General features: G+C 34.3%; 1 protein-coding gene across 1 annotated transcript in view; it reads left to right on the forward strand.

The window, feature by feature from the left end:
- Positions 1–15,446, forward strand: part of LOC140665243 (furin-like) — a 273,773-nt gene that overhangs the window by 9,280 nt on the left and 249,047 nt on the right. The window contains exon 2 of the mRNA XM_072891109.1: positions 2,786–3,354. Coding sequence (XP_072747210.1) covers positions 3,175–3,354 — 180 coding nt within the window. The 5' untranslated portion in view covers positions 2,786–3,174. The remainder of the gene's footprint in view (positions 1–2,785; positions 3,355–15,446) is intronic.

Here is a 15,446-nt window from a genome sequence, read left to right on the forward strand (position 1 = left end):
TTTTATATTTCATAAAATTTAAAATTTTCTCACACTTGTTATATTTTAAAATTTACAAAAAATTTCCACGTGTTGTTAAAGTTATTTGTAATACTTTAAAAAAATATATACGAAAATTTTGCAATAATAAAGAAATAAAATTTAAAGAAGATTTTACACGCTTAAATACGCGCTTTTGTATTTGATTTATTTTTTGCATTGATAACAAAAATTTGTATTCGACAAACGCCTTTATTCATTGTTTATTTAAAGTCAATGCCGAATAATGCATCCATTTGATATTCATTCATCTGGATATTCCGTAAATCGAAACGGGCAGCATTTGCACGACGAATTTTATTACGTTGACGCATGAAATTTTCACCTCGATATGTTCACACGGTACTGCTCGAGGCGAATATTCGTCGAGCAGACGCGTCGTATATAACGTCAAAAAATGTGTATGTTAAATAAATTAATTTCGTCATTTCACTGATGTTCATAATGACAGCTAATTTGATATCTGATTTGCCTTAGCGCAATACATTTTGCCGGTTTCAGTAGCATTTCATTTATTATCAAAGCGAGCTATCTGACGTGACTTGCGTCAAAGGCTCACATCTCATTTTACGTTCGAGTCTTAATGAGTTAAGGTGAACGAACGTATGGCCATGTAATGTTTGTCTCCCTGGTGTTCATTTGCTGTATCTCGCTGTACTCACTTTGAAGCTATTGAGAACAGACAGCCAACGATAAGATCGGCATAAGATGCGATGGTGTAACACGTTTCGTTGCTATTGCATGCGCGGTGAATATCGTAGAATTATTCTGTACAAGAAAATCAATCTGAGAGATGAATTTCGTAATTAATTTTTCGTAAATAATTTGGTATATACTTTATTTTGTAGTTACAGATAGGAGGAGAATTTGCCTTTTTTTAACATTAATCATTGACTCTCGTTTTCGCGAACTTGCATTTGAAACTTGCAGTTAATGAAATGTAAGTGATTCGAAATTTTCATCTAATTTCCGGATTTACAATATATATATATATATACAATTAATATTAGATTAATTCGCACTTGACCTCTTTTGCTCTAAATTAAAGTCATTACGTGACTGACGCTGTTATAAGTAAATAAATGCAAATTATCGTAATTTTTTTTTACAAACTGATTTAATCTTATGATTGCGTTTACTTGCTTCAAATAAGTAATGATTAGTGAATAGCATTAGAATAATTAATAGATGACATTAATAACTAATAGAATTGGATAAGATTGAGGGCAACTGTGATTTTTAAATAATTATGAAATTAATATTTATCATATAACATTGGTGTTATAGTGACATAATAATGTTTATACTTATTTGTTAGATTGTGTGGAGCTGTGAAACTAATATTTCATTTATGTAATGCAAGATATTTTACTTTGTTTGCAAAGTTGTGGCTGCAACTAATTTGTTTACGACAGTGAAATTTGTTGCTCGGTAATTGTGCCGGTTTAGACCAAATTGGTACGATTACCTTGGTAATGGTGTGTTTTGAATAATTTTTCAAGCATTTGTTATTTTTTAAATTATAACACACATAAATCGTCTTCGTTAAGTGTTTTAACTTATTTCTCGAGTAACCATTACGAGCGGTAACAGTTTCGTGAGAGAGTCCGATTAACTTTAAACTCGACTCATGTTCGGCCTTTCGCTCATTTCGTCTTAACTATCGACAGTGCCGTGGAAACTTCTCCTTTTGCTTTACTAGCCCGCCAGTTACTTATAGAACTTTAACAGTTACTATAACCTATATATATATATATATATATATATATATATATATATATATATATATATATATAGTTCACAATCGAAATTTGATCATCGGAAGATTTTGCCACGCATTTCAGCAAGTTCCGCTCTAATTCCTCTCTTTATTCTTATCGACGAATTCAATTCAATTGTGAACGGCCAATATCGTTACGAGTTCGAAATTATTTTTAAAGATAATTTGATATGAAATTATAGCGCAAACTTTCTTTCTGCTTTATAATTCCGCGAATTCCTTCTCTCTGAAACGAGAAAGAACCTTAATCCTTCTGCTTGTCATTCCGTCACTCCGAATGAATTAACTAAAATATATAGATATATTGAAGTTTATTAATTAACCGCAAATAGGGAAAATGGACGATAGAATCCGTCATTGTAATGGCATTTATTAGTCGGTTAACCGAGGATCACCGCGAACGCGCATATGCAAGTTTAATTATGTTATGTTATGTGACGGTCGCATCCACATCATCATAATCATTCTATCGCGCAAGATACATTTTATTACGATATAATATGTTTATTTGTAAGCGTCGCGCTAAATGAATAAGTATGTCGCACTGGTTTTACGTTATTGTTCGGCTATTTGCAAAACAATTGCACCACCGTACGCCATCGTTTCGCAAACAAAGGATTCGGTTATTAAATAAGACACGAGTTTTTGGCTTTCTATTTCGTTCTCTTGCTCGAGAAACGAGAGAGAAGAACACTTGTAGCAATGTGCGCAAAGAAGAGAAAGAGGAAGGAAGTTTGCAAACATTCGCGTGCACTTCCATGGCGAAACATTGTGATGCAAATCCGTGGCGCGCACGTCAAGAAGCAGGAAAAACGAACTATCCTCCCCTCAGCTTCCTCAGTGACAATTAATATCACACAACGCTTCGTGCCCGCAAGAATTCTCACCGCGTCCTTCCGACTTTGCGCGCGTGACACGAATGCACACTTGCTATAACCTGTGGTTTTCCCCGTCTTTGTGTTGCAGGATAAGACCAGTCCTGGATCGCCGTCTCGCTGACAACGACGACGACGAGCGTGTAACTCGTGGCCTGCTGCAGCGCCGTCTCGTCTTCATCCCGTGACACGACTTCATTCGTCAGCGTCTGTCGCATTCGTCTTTCTCGACTCAACGTTCTTGCGGAAGTAAAGTGCGCGATCCGATGCGAGACTCGCGAGTTGCGTCGCCGAGAATCGTGATCGATTCGTCCGAGAAGTCGCCCGCTCGATCGTAAATTAAATCGAAATTCGTCGTACGCGTGACACGTGTCTTCTAACGTCTCGAAACGTCAGTCGCGATATCGCGCGCTCCATCAGTGCCAGAAATACCGTCCGCGACGATTATAGGACCCGTTGTCGTCACTCGTTGTCGACGATATGATCTTCAGAGTGACGTTGTTGATTGTGTGCGCGCTGCTGGCCGGCGCGAGATCCGAACCGAGACCACGGCAACGACCAGTGCCAATCTATTCGAATCAGTTTGCCGTTTACGTGCCCAGCGGACCGGAGGCTGCAGATGAGATCGCCCAGAAGCATGGATTCGACAACTATGGACAGGTAAGTGGGCCAGGTTTTTTTTTTTTCTTTTTTTCTTTTTTTTTCCGTACCAAGAAAGCGAAATCGAGAACATCTCGTTCTAAAGAAAGTTTTTCGTCTGTGTCAGGAGAATCGAGGCTATTCGATTGTTACAAATCTAATAACAATTTTTTGTCAAAATTTTTCTTGTAAAATTTAATTTCTTTCTTCTTTTCTTTGGAGAAATATAAAAATATCGACATGGTGTATGGTGATGGTTTAGAAAAAAATTAGTCGACAAGAGATTACGTAATATTTATTTCTTAAATACTTTCAAGTTTTTATATAAGAAATTTTTGAGAAATGCAAGAATTTAGTGATGAAAAAGTTTTATTATTATTGAACTGAAACGGAAATTTTTAAACGCCTTGAAAGACAAAATTCTCTCTGTAGAACGTAGAGCTTTTCGAGTGCAATTCGAGATTTCTCGAGTATTCTTGCACTTTGCAAGATTACCGCGACTAGCTTCTGACAACGCATGTTCGTCCCTTACGTCGAATCAGATATTGACGTTTACCCGTACCGTCGATGATGAGATTAGATGCTCTGTTACGGTCGATGCTGCATCGTCGTGCTGCAAGGGACGGGGAAAGGGTGTCGATCATGTCGAACAGGTTAGAGGAAGGAGGCAGGCAGGGAATGTGATCTAACGAGACAGATTGGATGGAGCTATTGCCGGAGGGTTCTGTAACGCGGTTTATACTAGAAATGGCTATACAATGTCGAATGTTCCTCGCAGATCATTTAAATGATCATAACATAATACATAAAACAATCATGAATTGAAATTAATTCGCGATACAATTGTTAGGATTTATTTTAATTTACTTGTCAACATTATATACAGATTCATTACACTATTATGTCATTTACTAGGACTAGTTGAAATGGATTAACGCTAATTATTTAATTATAGGATTAATGTAATCATCATTTCTATTATATTGTATATTAATCTTCCAAATTAATATTAATGATGAAATATATCTTTCTACTATTAAAGTTTTAGAAATTATACTGACAAATTTTGCTTTTTTTCGAGTATAAAAAATAATTGAAATTGAATAGATTGATGTTATGAAAATTTAAAACATGCGAAAAAAAAGAAGAGAACAAAATTATAATCTTTTTAAATATTTGTCGCGCATAACAATCGATTTTAAATTAAGCTAGATATCGGTGGAAACTTTGATTGGAAACATTTTGTATATATAATACATTTGCTTTATATATATAATATATTTGCGTGTCGATTGGTGCCTAACGAATGCGACTCCGATTACTTGGCAACATTATATGAGAGAAGGAGAGAGATCGTTAACGCGTTTCGCTCCAGTTTCGTTTGGCGCAACTGGAATATCCCGTTGTCTATCAGAGGATACGGGAAGCGTGTTCGGTTCACTGCTTGATAAGGCATTTGATAAATATCGTACCGTCATTCCCGAAGTCGTGTATCGCGGTCAGGCAACGGTGTATACGCGACAGAAACATCGCACGCTAAATACTCATTTATACAACCCGATCGCACGCTAAGTACTCGTTTATATATTGCTCAATATATTACCGCAAGTAGGGAAATAAGTCGACTGATATATTACGGAGTGTTTCGAAATTTTATGCATAGAAAAAATTATTTATAAAAAAAATTACCAATCTTTTCTCTTATAATTTTTCAGTATTGTTATTACTTTAATAATTGAGAAACTCATAAATGAAGAGAAAATCTTAAAGAACAATTAAAATCGGGAAATAGAAATGCTTTTTATTTATTTAAATATTTTTATCAAATTATTGCTGTAATTTTATGTTTTTGTTAGGAAAAAGAAATTTTGCTTCATCAAAAATCTTATTTATATTTAAGATGAATTCAAACTTTGGACCATCCTGTATCGCGTATTAAAATATGTATATTGTTTTTTGTGATTCAACATTTCGGTTACATCACATTTAAAATGCAAAAACGCAGTCGGTTATCTACGGTTTTAAAATATCATGCAAATCACGTAATTGTGTGTCTACGCCGGGATCAACATAGCGCGATATAAAATATTTCCTATGCGAAATGCTATCCAGGTTTTCTCGTCAAAACCAGATTTCTATCAAGATTCTCGATATTCAAGTGATTTGCAGCTGCTTGATAGAATACCGGTTACGCCATTAATTAACGATTAATTTACGATAAAATTATTATATAATTTGTGCTACAAATTACGCAATGAAAACAACATTTTTAATAGTAAGTATACAAATTATGAATAATTCGTGTGAGATACATTGTAGATGGAATAATATAGAAATTTGAATTGAGTCAATTAAACACATGAATCAAGATAGATTGCATTACAGCTGAGTAAATTGCACTACCTACCTTTAGCAAGGATTAAACGCACATTACATTTAATTGAAAAATTCCAATCTGAATTTGACGTATTATAATGGAAAAAACTATAATTAATTTAGCACAAAGGTTTATTTTGAAGATAATGTATTTATATATGTACACATTGTACAAAAGTTGTTTTGTAAATTAAAACTTCTATATAAAGAGACTTAATCTTTTTATAAAGCGGTTCGAATTTGTGCGAACCGGACTTTTATAAAAAGATCTTTCATGTATAAAAGATAACATTTGTAAAAAGTTTGTGACATGTACATATATAAATACATTAGTATCGAATAAAGTTATATTCTTTTTGCATCAAAAATGGGTATGCGTTGTTTTGAAAATAACAGTTTTAATTACATTACGTCACGAAGCATTGTAGCTTTTTAATACTTTTTATCAAGAGATGAATTGTGGCAAAATTTTACGATGTAATTTAATCGTCGCTGTCCAATTGTGAGCATATGTAAATTATAACATACAAATTATTTTTTTTTCCTTTCACATATGTACATGCGTTTCCTAGTTACGAGTATAAATAAAATTTTTATTTCTGTTTGGGTCAAAAGAATCGAGATCACGCTTTGGTGTTCTCTTCGCGCTTTAACACACTCGCGCGATAAGGATCTTTGTCTGATGGATTTTACAATGCGCTTGTAAAATTTAATTTCTTTCAATGAACGCGCGAGTAATTGAACCAAATGGAATGTCGTCATTTGTAAAACGAAGCAAATTTCGTTGTAGAAATAGTTATCCTTTTAACTTTATATTCCCGGTCTCGGATAGATAAGCGACAAAGAGCGAGTGTTCTTATGTCGAATATATATATGAATGAATACCTATTCTGGATGTGGAATTTTATAATGAGATGGATGGCGATAGTGCGAAAGTTAGAAGAGAGAGAGAGAGAGAGAGAGAGAGAGAATTTAAGCTCTAAAAATATAAAGATGAAACACACAGAGAAATAGAAATATATAATCATTGATCGCATGCAACCGAACTATTTGACAGAAAACTAAAAATTTAAAAAGAAAAAAAGTCTAAAAAGCAAACATTGAAAAAACTTTATCGTTGCTGACTAATAAAAATAAGTAAAATTATGATAATTTATTGCAAAAGTCTCATAAAATGATATAAATGATGCTTAATAACGCAAATTCGATATTTAATTTCCAGTATATTAACATATATATTTTGTTAGTCAGCGAGCACTATGTCAATTCTGAAACAGGTTTTCGAAATAACTGTTTGTCTCGAAAAATTAGAAGACTCGTCACGAGTAGTAAAAATGTTGTCATAAGCAGAAAAGGCAGAGCTTTTTTCAAAAGAATTTTTCAGACTCTTTCACAATCACTTTGCGCATGACTTTAAATTACTTCTTTCTAATACGGTAGAAAAATAATTATCCCAGACTCTCCGTGGCGGAAATCTCGTAAGCGACATTGTTCTTCCGTGTAATCTTATTTACGTAGTGCAAGCAAACGAATATCTCTTTTGTTAGTTCAAACTCAAGCACCATCCATGCGACGTACGTCCAGGGAGCTGTTACTGTCTGTAGATAACGGTCGACGTTTCATATTCTCTCTTCTCCTCCCCTCTTATTTCACCATCCTCCAATATTCGTAGTGACTTTACCGAGAACGAGAAGCGAGGGTTAAAAAAAGACAGGAAAAGAGACAAGAGGAACGATCGTTATGCATCCAGTGCGCAATGGCTGTATCTACTCCGGTAATAAACTTTTATCTCGCGTCACGTTTACATATTCGCATTCTCCTATTCTTTCTTTCTTTTTTTTTTTTTTTTTTTTTTTCTATTTCTCTTGTATTTCTCATCACTCCGGAATGTGAAACCGACCGGTTGGATTGGCGCAGGGGATGATGGTTGGTAGCAAGAGAAGGGGAAGGGTGGCTGCGAGAGGTAGAAAGTGCGCCGCGTGCGCAAGCGAGCCGGTGAAAAGAGGGGTTTGCCATCCCGTACGTCATTTCCCGACGAGATAAAAACTTTAGCGCTCGTTGTTGGAAAAATGTGGCCACCGCGTGGGAAGGAAAGAGCGATGGGTGGAAAAGCCGTGGTGGAAAATCGCGGTGGAAACTACTGCAACGCGCTCGAGCTGCGGGCCCGAAAACGGACGTGTCGTGTGTCGCGCAGCGGAAGCGGCGCATTTCGCAGTGAGAGATTCTTTTTTAATGTCACATTAGAACGCAGCCATTATGACTTATGGTCGAATTCTTGGACGGTTCCTTGGAAGAAGCGGAAAATGCGCGAAAACTCCGAACTTTGGACGAAATATTATACATTATTCTGACAAAGCGTAAAGTCTCGGTTATTATGAATAAGTAACTTATTAGCGATATTCGATTTAATTATAAAAATATAATTTAACGAAAAATTTTCGAATCCATTTTCTACATTAGAATGTCTACGATTAATTTTTGTAAAAATCAAATGAATAGCTAATTTATTGTACAATGAAAATTTGAATTATTTTTATATTTTTTTGGACATTCTTGATAAAAAAAACATTGTTTTTATTGTAGCATATTTATATTCATTTATCTGAAATATTATTCAAATTTATTTGTAATATTTAAATGATGTTGCTTTTAATGTCATTGAATCGAAAACAAAAACCGATTAAAAAAGAGGATTTTGTTTTTTGAATCAATTTTGTAGAAACTCACTTTAGAATCAAGCACTTTTAGTTGTTGTTTGTCACACGATATAAGGGTGCATGGATAAAGCGCCGCGGTGAAGTATTTTAGCCTGCTGACGCGTCACTTAAGTTGACAGGCGGAAAGAAGTTCGCCGAACTATACCGCTATTGTGTGACAAAATGTTAAACTGGCATTCGACGATCGCTTCGCGTGGTCTCGTAATATTCACCGCGTCTGACGAGGGTGGTAAGGGCAGAAGGGGTAAGTATGCAAATTTGCGAAATCCGGTCATTATGTAAAGCGAGGAGAGATTGGCAACAACGTCGGATTATTTTGCGGAACGTATCGGAGAAGCGTTGAAAAATCACGCAAATATATTGCATATCTGACTAAAAACCAACAATTAATTGACGAGAAAATAATACAAATCATATCTTTTTCAACAGGAGAAACATGAAATTCTTTTTAAAATACAGCTATTCTTCTATTATAATTCTCTATTGTACCATGCCTTTAGTGAGAGAAGAATATAAAAAACAAAAATATTGAAAACGAAAAAAATCTCGAATTTCAACTTTGGAAGATTATTAGTGTTAGTCTTGCTAGAATGCGTGAGATTCTACCGGATTGGCACGATTTCGCAGGCAAATAAGTTTATAACAACGAACTCGATAAATTGGAGTCCGTGAAATTTCGCGCATAAGGGTGTTAACAAAGTTACGCCTCATTTCCTACTTCGGTAATAAGTTTCGGCCAACTCCGTCAAATCGCGTGTTCTATGTATATATATATACATATATATATATATATATGTATATATATATGTATGTACGTATGTATGTATGTATGTATATATATATATATATATATCTTTCTCACTCTCGAATTATTTATTGGACGGACAAGTTATATGTGGACGGTGCAACTTGAACGTTACGAAGGGTTGCGAGAGCTGGCGGGGGATGGTCTAAAATTAAAACGAAACTGATTCGATCGACACGGACGTTACGAGTCGAATATGCGGAGATCGAGTTTGGTGTGGCGCTCTAGTTAAGCCAATTGATTATCCTTCCGCCACGGGCGGACCTCCTAGTCTGTAATCGCCGCTATCAAATTTCTCGCTATATACCTGTTACGTTTTGCAAGCGAGCGAGAGCGCGCGCGTGCTCAGGGATTCGCCGGAATTTACGGCGGGTTAGTAACACGATTACTCTTCCCTGCTCTGCGGCGAGCTGGCATATCACGGCAGCATCCAACTCTCCTTCCCTCTCTCTTTCTCCACCCCTAAAATTAAGTGCCGTATCTGAATCTTATATTCCGATCTTCCGACAATCGTGAATTTTCTCCCTGTCATATACTGTCGTGTGTACAAGATGTCAAGATCGCGTATTTTTTCATTACTATGTGCATATTTTATGAAAATTTTGAACAATGATTTTTATTTTGTCTTTTATTAAAATTTGATTTTTCATCGCAATTATTTATAGAAGGATAAATTACTTTTTCGAGATATATATATATATTTTGTTATACTGTCGAAGAGTGCGTTAAAAAAAGAACAACGTACTTAAATCGAATTTTATACTGTTTTGAATTAATTCCTATTCAAATAATACTATATTGTTTATTTTTGGTATAATTTTTAATTCCTACAAAAAGTTAATACATAATTTTTACTCTTTTTTTTGATAATTGTAATATAATATCACAATGAGTTTTGATACTCATTATGACACTTCAGTTCTCCCTCTCTTTAATTAACGGAAATTACGTTTCTGATTCTATTTTATAATGTATGAAAGTACTTTTATATGTTCTAATGTATAAGACTAATTACATATTTCAAAGTGCTGGCATTTAATTAGAAAGTAAGCTTCCGTCTTTTATAGTTTAATTGACAAAAAAGTCCTTTTCACATTGAACAATTAGATCTTCTGAAGGAAAATGGAACATGCGACTCGTGCAAGAAATGGGGTCATGTTATTGACATGCGCGTTATTGTATAATCACGATATTATATTGCCAATGGTATCAATCGTTTCGCGAGACAGACAATTAAACTTGTCAAAATTGACTGCGGATCGGTAATGCGATTATTTTCTCTTTTTCTCTCTTACAACCCAGGCGAACACGTCTCTCTTCGAAGGGAGTCAAACTCGAAGCGATCGTATTCCCACACATCGTTATAAACGGTAGATGATTATGATCTTAATACGATTTTCCGAACGGCGACAGTAGATGTATCGTGCAAAAGCAGTTACACTCGTCTGTATCAGAAATGTTCGCTCGATGCGGCATTAAAGGCGAGGCCATTCATGGCGAAAGGATTTTGCATATGCGAGATTTTCCCACGTGTACGTATAACTGTACTAGAGATATACATTAGTTTATGTACAGTGTTTTACGCAAACGATTATCCTGTCACGTTTGTTTCCACACATTATAATTATAATAATAAAAATAATAGTACGAAAAGATTATATAAAAATTAATTTATGAAAATATTTTTTTTAAAGTTTCTTTAATAAGTTTCGAATTTAAAATTTAGAACAAAAAATAATAAAATGAGAGAAAGGACATGTTTTACGCGTTACTGCATATGATAATATATTTAATTTTTTTTATTACATGACGTTTTTAATTTTTAAAGATGTAATAATTTTTAAATTACTTTTTATATTGTTTTGAGCGAAAATTGTCAAATTTGTTTGAAAACTTGACTTTTCTATGCCCGCGTAAAGTTTTATTAAGACCTAAGTTTCAATGTTACTTGATGAGATGCTGAAATACAATCGTAATTTTCTTCCAAGATACGGAGTTCAGAATGTAAAGTTGGGTTAGTTGGGACTCGTTACAATGCGCGCTATACTAATGTAATATTAAGATGCGCGTAACCGGACCATTTCACGTGAAACATTCTGTACTTATTTCTCGTCTATATTTCAGCGCCCATATTGTGATACCTACATACCTTATTTACGGTATATAGGTACTGAAGTACATACTTGTTTACATAATAATAAATCAAAATAATTTATCTTCTGATAGAAAAATTAACAAATTACATTTTATACATAATTTATTATGTTCCGATAATTTGGTTTAGATAGATTTGTTATATACTTACAACATTTTTGCTGAAGCAAATATTTACCAAGAGTAAATTTTAATAATAGCGATAGAATGAAAATTTTGCACATCCTCGTGTTAATGTGGTTAATTAATCGTATTAATACGTTCAGTCAGGTGTACGATAAGTATGCTTTTGGTGGCGGAAATAAGGGCGACGCAACGAACGCTCGAATTTCCAGTTAACTTGAAAAGGGTTGGGAAAAAAAATAAGTTTTTGCGAGATGAGAAATATTTTCCGGCCAATAGCGCTCGGTGTTGCGGACGAAGGATCTCGGCAGGTTTTAAAAATAAATATTTTTACAGCGGGAGCGCGCGAAAGGAAGATCGGGTGGTTCGTTTCGAGGGTACACTCCTCCAGTTCCAGATATGCCGTGACGCATGACGGAGACTACCGTTGTCGGCTTTATACCTTGCTGCCACAATTTCCGCGAATCGTTTCACCCCGACGGACCGTGGAAAATCAGTTTCCTTCCGCGTCGCTCGCTTTTACCTATTTTTCGCCCTGATACCGTTGAACGTTTGCGGGCGAAAATTTTCCGATTTCTAGTACGGCCGATATTTTCCCAACTTCCCCCTCTTATACTCTCATTTTTTTCCTAATTTTCTTCCGATACGACTTTGTTGAGCCTTTATTATAGAGCAGAATAAATTAGTATTGTATTTATCTATATTGTATAAAAAAATCGAAAAGTAGCGAATTTAAGCAAATTTTACTAAGATTAGTTTTGCAGAATTAGATTTTGTGTCGTTAAAACGAAAAGTAATATTTTTAATTAAAAATTTTTTTAAAGATTTATATCAAAAAGAGAAAAATAATTTAATAAAATAGACAAAACTAAATATAATTATAAAGAGAGCATATAAATAAATAAATATATACATTTCCTGCATTTCCTATATTCTTCTTTTTGTTGGTTCTATATCTATGTATGTCTGAATGTATCTTATGCTTTTGCTATTAGTATATTCATTCATTTTTAAGATGCAGAGGCAATCCTTTCTTTTTTTAGTTGTGGATTTATAAGACAGGGTTGCGTTGCGTTGCCTAGAATATTTTTTCGAAGGAAAACGCTAATAACGAGTCACAAGACGTAACATAAGCCGCTTACGTAGGAATCTTCACTTGCGCTCGAGGCGACTGGGTATTAAGATGCAAAACGAGTTCTTCCTTCAGCTACAGAGATATACCACTTTTGTTATATTTTCTTTCAAGTTACATATTCTTTGATAAATTTGAAATTGACATTTATTTAACGATTTTCCAGATTACTGGGAGCCTCGATTTTTAAATCTTTAAGATTTGATAGCTTGGTGACTCAGTCTCGAAAAACGATTAAAGTCAAATGAAGAATATCGGTATCGTTTAAAGAATAGCTTTAAGTTTAAAAACTAATTAAAACTTAACTACGCAAGAGAGAATTTTTTTTTAAATATTCAATAATTTTTCCATTTTTAATATTTACGCAAATTTAATATTTCAAGTTTTGGATTGACACAAAATATTTAATATTAAAAAAATGAATTTCGCAAAGTACAAAAATTCGTCATAGAATATACAATTGAAAGATTGTGCGATATGTCTGCGATACTTGTTGTTCTTGGGATATACACATTATAAATCAGTCATGATTTTGCGACATTGCGATAAAGAAAGAATCAAAATGTTCTGGCTCGATTCAATATTTATCAAATATTACCATTTCATAATGATTTTATCAGATATTGCGAATTTTATGCGGTACGTTGTTTCGTAGTTTCTGAAACGTCAGAGTGTGTTCTTAGTACAAAGAACGCAGTTTCGCAGCTAATTCGCAAGGGAAATCGTGCTTCTGATGCAAATTCGCGAATGCAAATTGCGCGCGAAAGTGTCAAAGTCTCTCCGAAAGTATAACTTACGTTACGTCCAAAATCACGTAGTTCATGTATATTTAAAAGCTTGCGGCGTACGCTGAATTATGCATTTCGATATTTTTCGCATATAACACTCTTCCTGGGATCGTCTTCGATAAACAAATCAGTTACAAAGTGCATCAAACGCGATTAACTCTTTAAATCGGAAGATAACTAAAGACCGTAAAGACTAAGTATCTGAAATTCTATTTGATATATATATATATATATATATATAATACATACACGCATACATAATTTATTCTATTACTGATAAATTATGTACTAGTCTGTTAATTTAGCAGCCGAAAGTTTAACTATTAATTATATAATTGGTATACAATGTATAATTGCAAGGTTTGTGTTTAGCCTCAAGCATATATTTTTGGTCAAAATAGGATCGTAAATGTTTTCAATGAAGATTTAATTGGACTGCCCATGACTGTCTTAATTATTAAAATAAATAAATTGAATTTTTAAACATTCTGTTATATATAAAGTGATATCCACTTTTTTAACATTGATTCAATTAATTAATCAATCTATTACGTAATCTTCTAGGCAACTATATTAAGCAATCAAATGTCGGTATAAATTCGGACGGAAGAATAGATCGGTTCCAAATATTCGCCGACTCGTCTGAAATGCCAATCTTACGAAAGTGTAAGCCTCTAAACATTACCATTATAGTATGCCATTGGTGGCGTACACTTAATATTAAGAACGCTCCGTGTTAGGTCTCGTGATGATCGACGAGGTGAACGTGTCACCTTGTTTGCCTAATTGATGCGTGATTTGGTTGTGGCGATGCCTGCGCACGTATGTATATATGGCCGCTGCGTATAATGTGGAAATGCGCTGTGACGCATCTAAACAATTAATTATGATGCACCTATCGGTGATCGATCAATTTGACTCGCAAATCGCGTAAGCTTCGGAAAACTTTGCTATTAATATCAGAAATACCTACCGAGATATTTCCCCATCTATAAAGATATTTAATCTTCCGAAAAGATTGGTTATTCAAAATATTAAAATATGAAGCGATTCAGGTGATTATTTATTGAGATGAAAAATAAAATTTGAATTTTATTATCTTTTTTATATTTATAATAGAATATATACGTGTATATATTTTATATGTATAATTGACACATTTTTTTCTTTTTTTTTTTTCATGTATAAAATTAGACCTTTCTTTATTTATTCATATATATCTGTTTCTAACTTGAAGTTTCTATCTTATTGTTAGAAACTAGTATTTTATTGTTAGTATTAAACCCCAGCAATATTGCTTGTGTTCTCTGTACAGATAATTCTTCGCATCTTGCTGAAATTTGTATCGAAAACTAGCGCATATATAGTTGCGTATCACGACCGCAACATCCGCGTTACGTAAATCGAGCTGCGTATATCGAGCACGTTACTATATTGTATATACATATATGTATATATATATATATATATATATATATATATATATATATATATATATATATATATACTGTTCAAAGCCGTAAGTATCTTTTGTACCGGGAAACATTTGGGGTCCGGTTTCGCGAGACTGGGCTCCCACCGACTGTGCATTGCACCATATACGGGAAAACCGGTACTTCGTGGAGAACCGGCAGAGATGTCGTTTAACGGGGTAATTGTACCGTTGTTGAGAACCAGATGTAACTCTCAGTATTAAATGTTCCCTTCCTTCAGCAGAGATAAATAAAAAGAAAAATCATGGGCGGGAGTATCCGCTGTCTAGCACCGTCGTCTCTGTCCTATCAATCATTCTCTCCTTATTTCTCCTTCTCCCTATCTCTTTTATAGCTCTCACTTGAGTACCCGCGATTCTTTTAACTTTTTCTTTGCAGACCTACGGACATTCCACACTCATTCATTCGCTTTCTTTCTCTCCTTTCCGCGCGTTCGCTCATTCACCTATTCGCTCTCTATTTTTCACACACGCTCACACACTTTGATACCCTCGCACACGTCGTTCCCGCTATCTTGTCCGGCCG

The sequence above is a fragment of the Anoplolepis gracilipes genome, chromosome 4 (genome assembly GCF_047496725.1).
Source record: "Anoplolepis gracilipes chromosome 4, ASM4749672v1, whole genome shotgun sequence".
Lineage (NCBI taxonomy): Eukaryota > Metazoa > Arthropoda > Insecta > Hymenoptera > Formicidae > Anoplolepis > Anoplolepis gracilipes.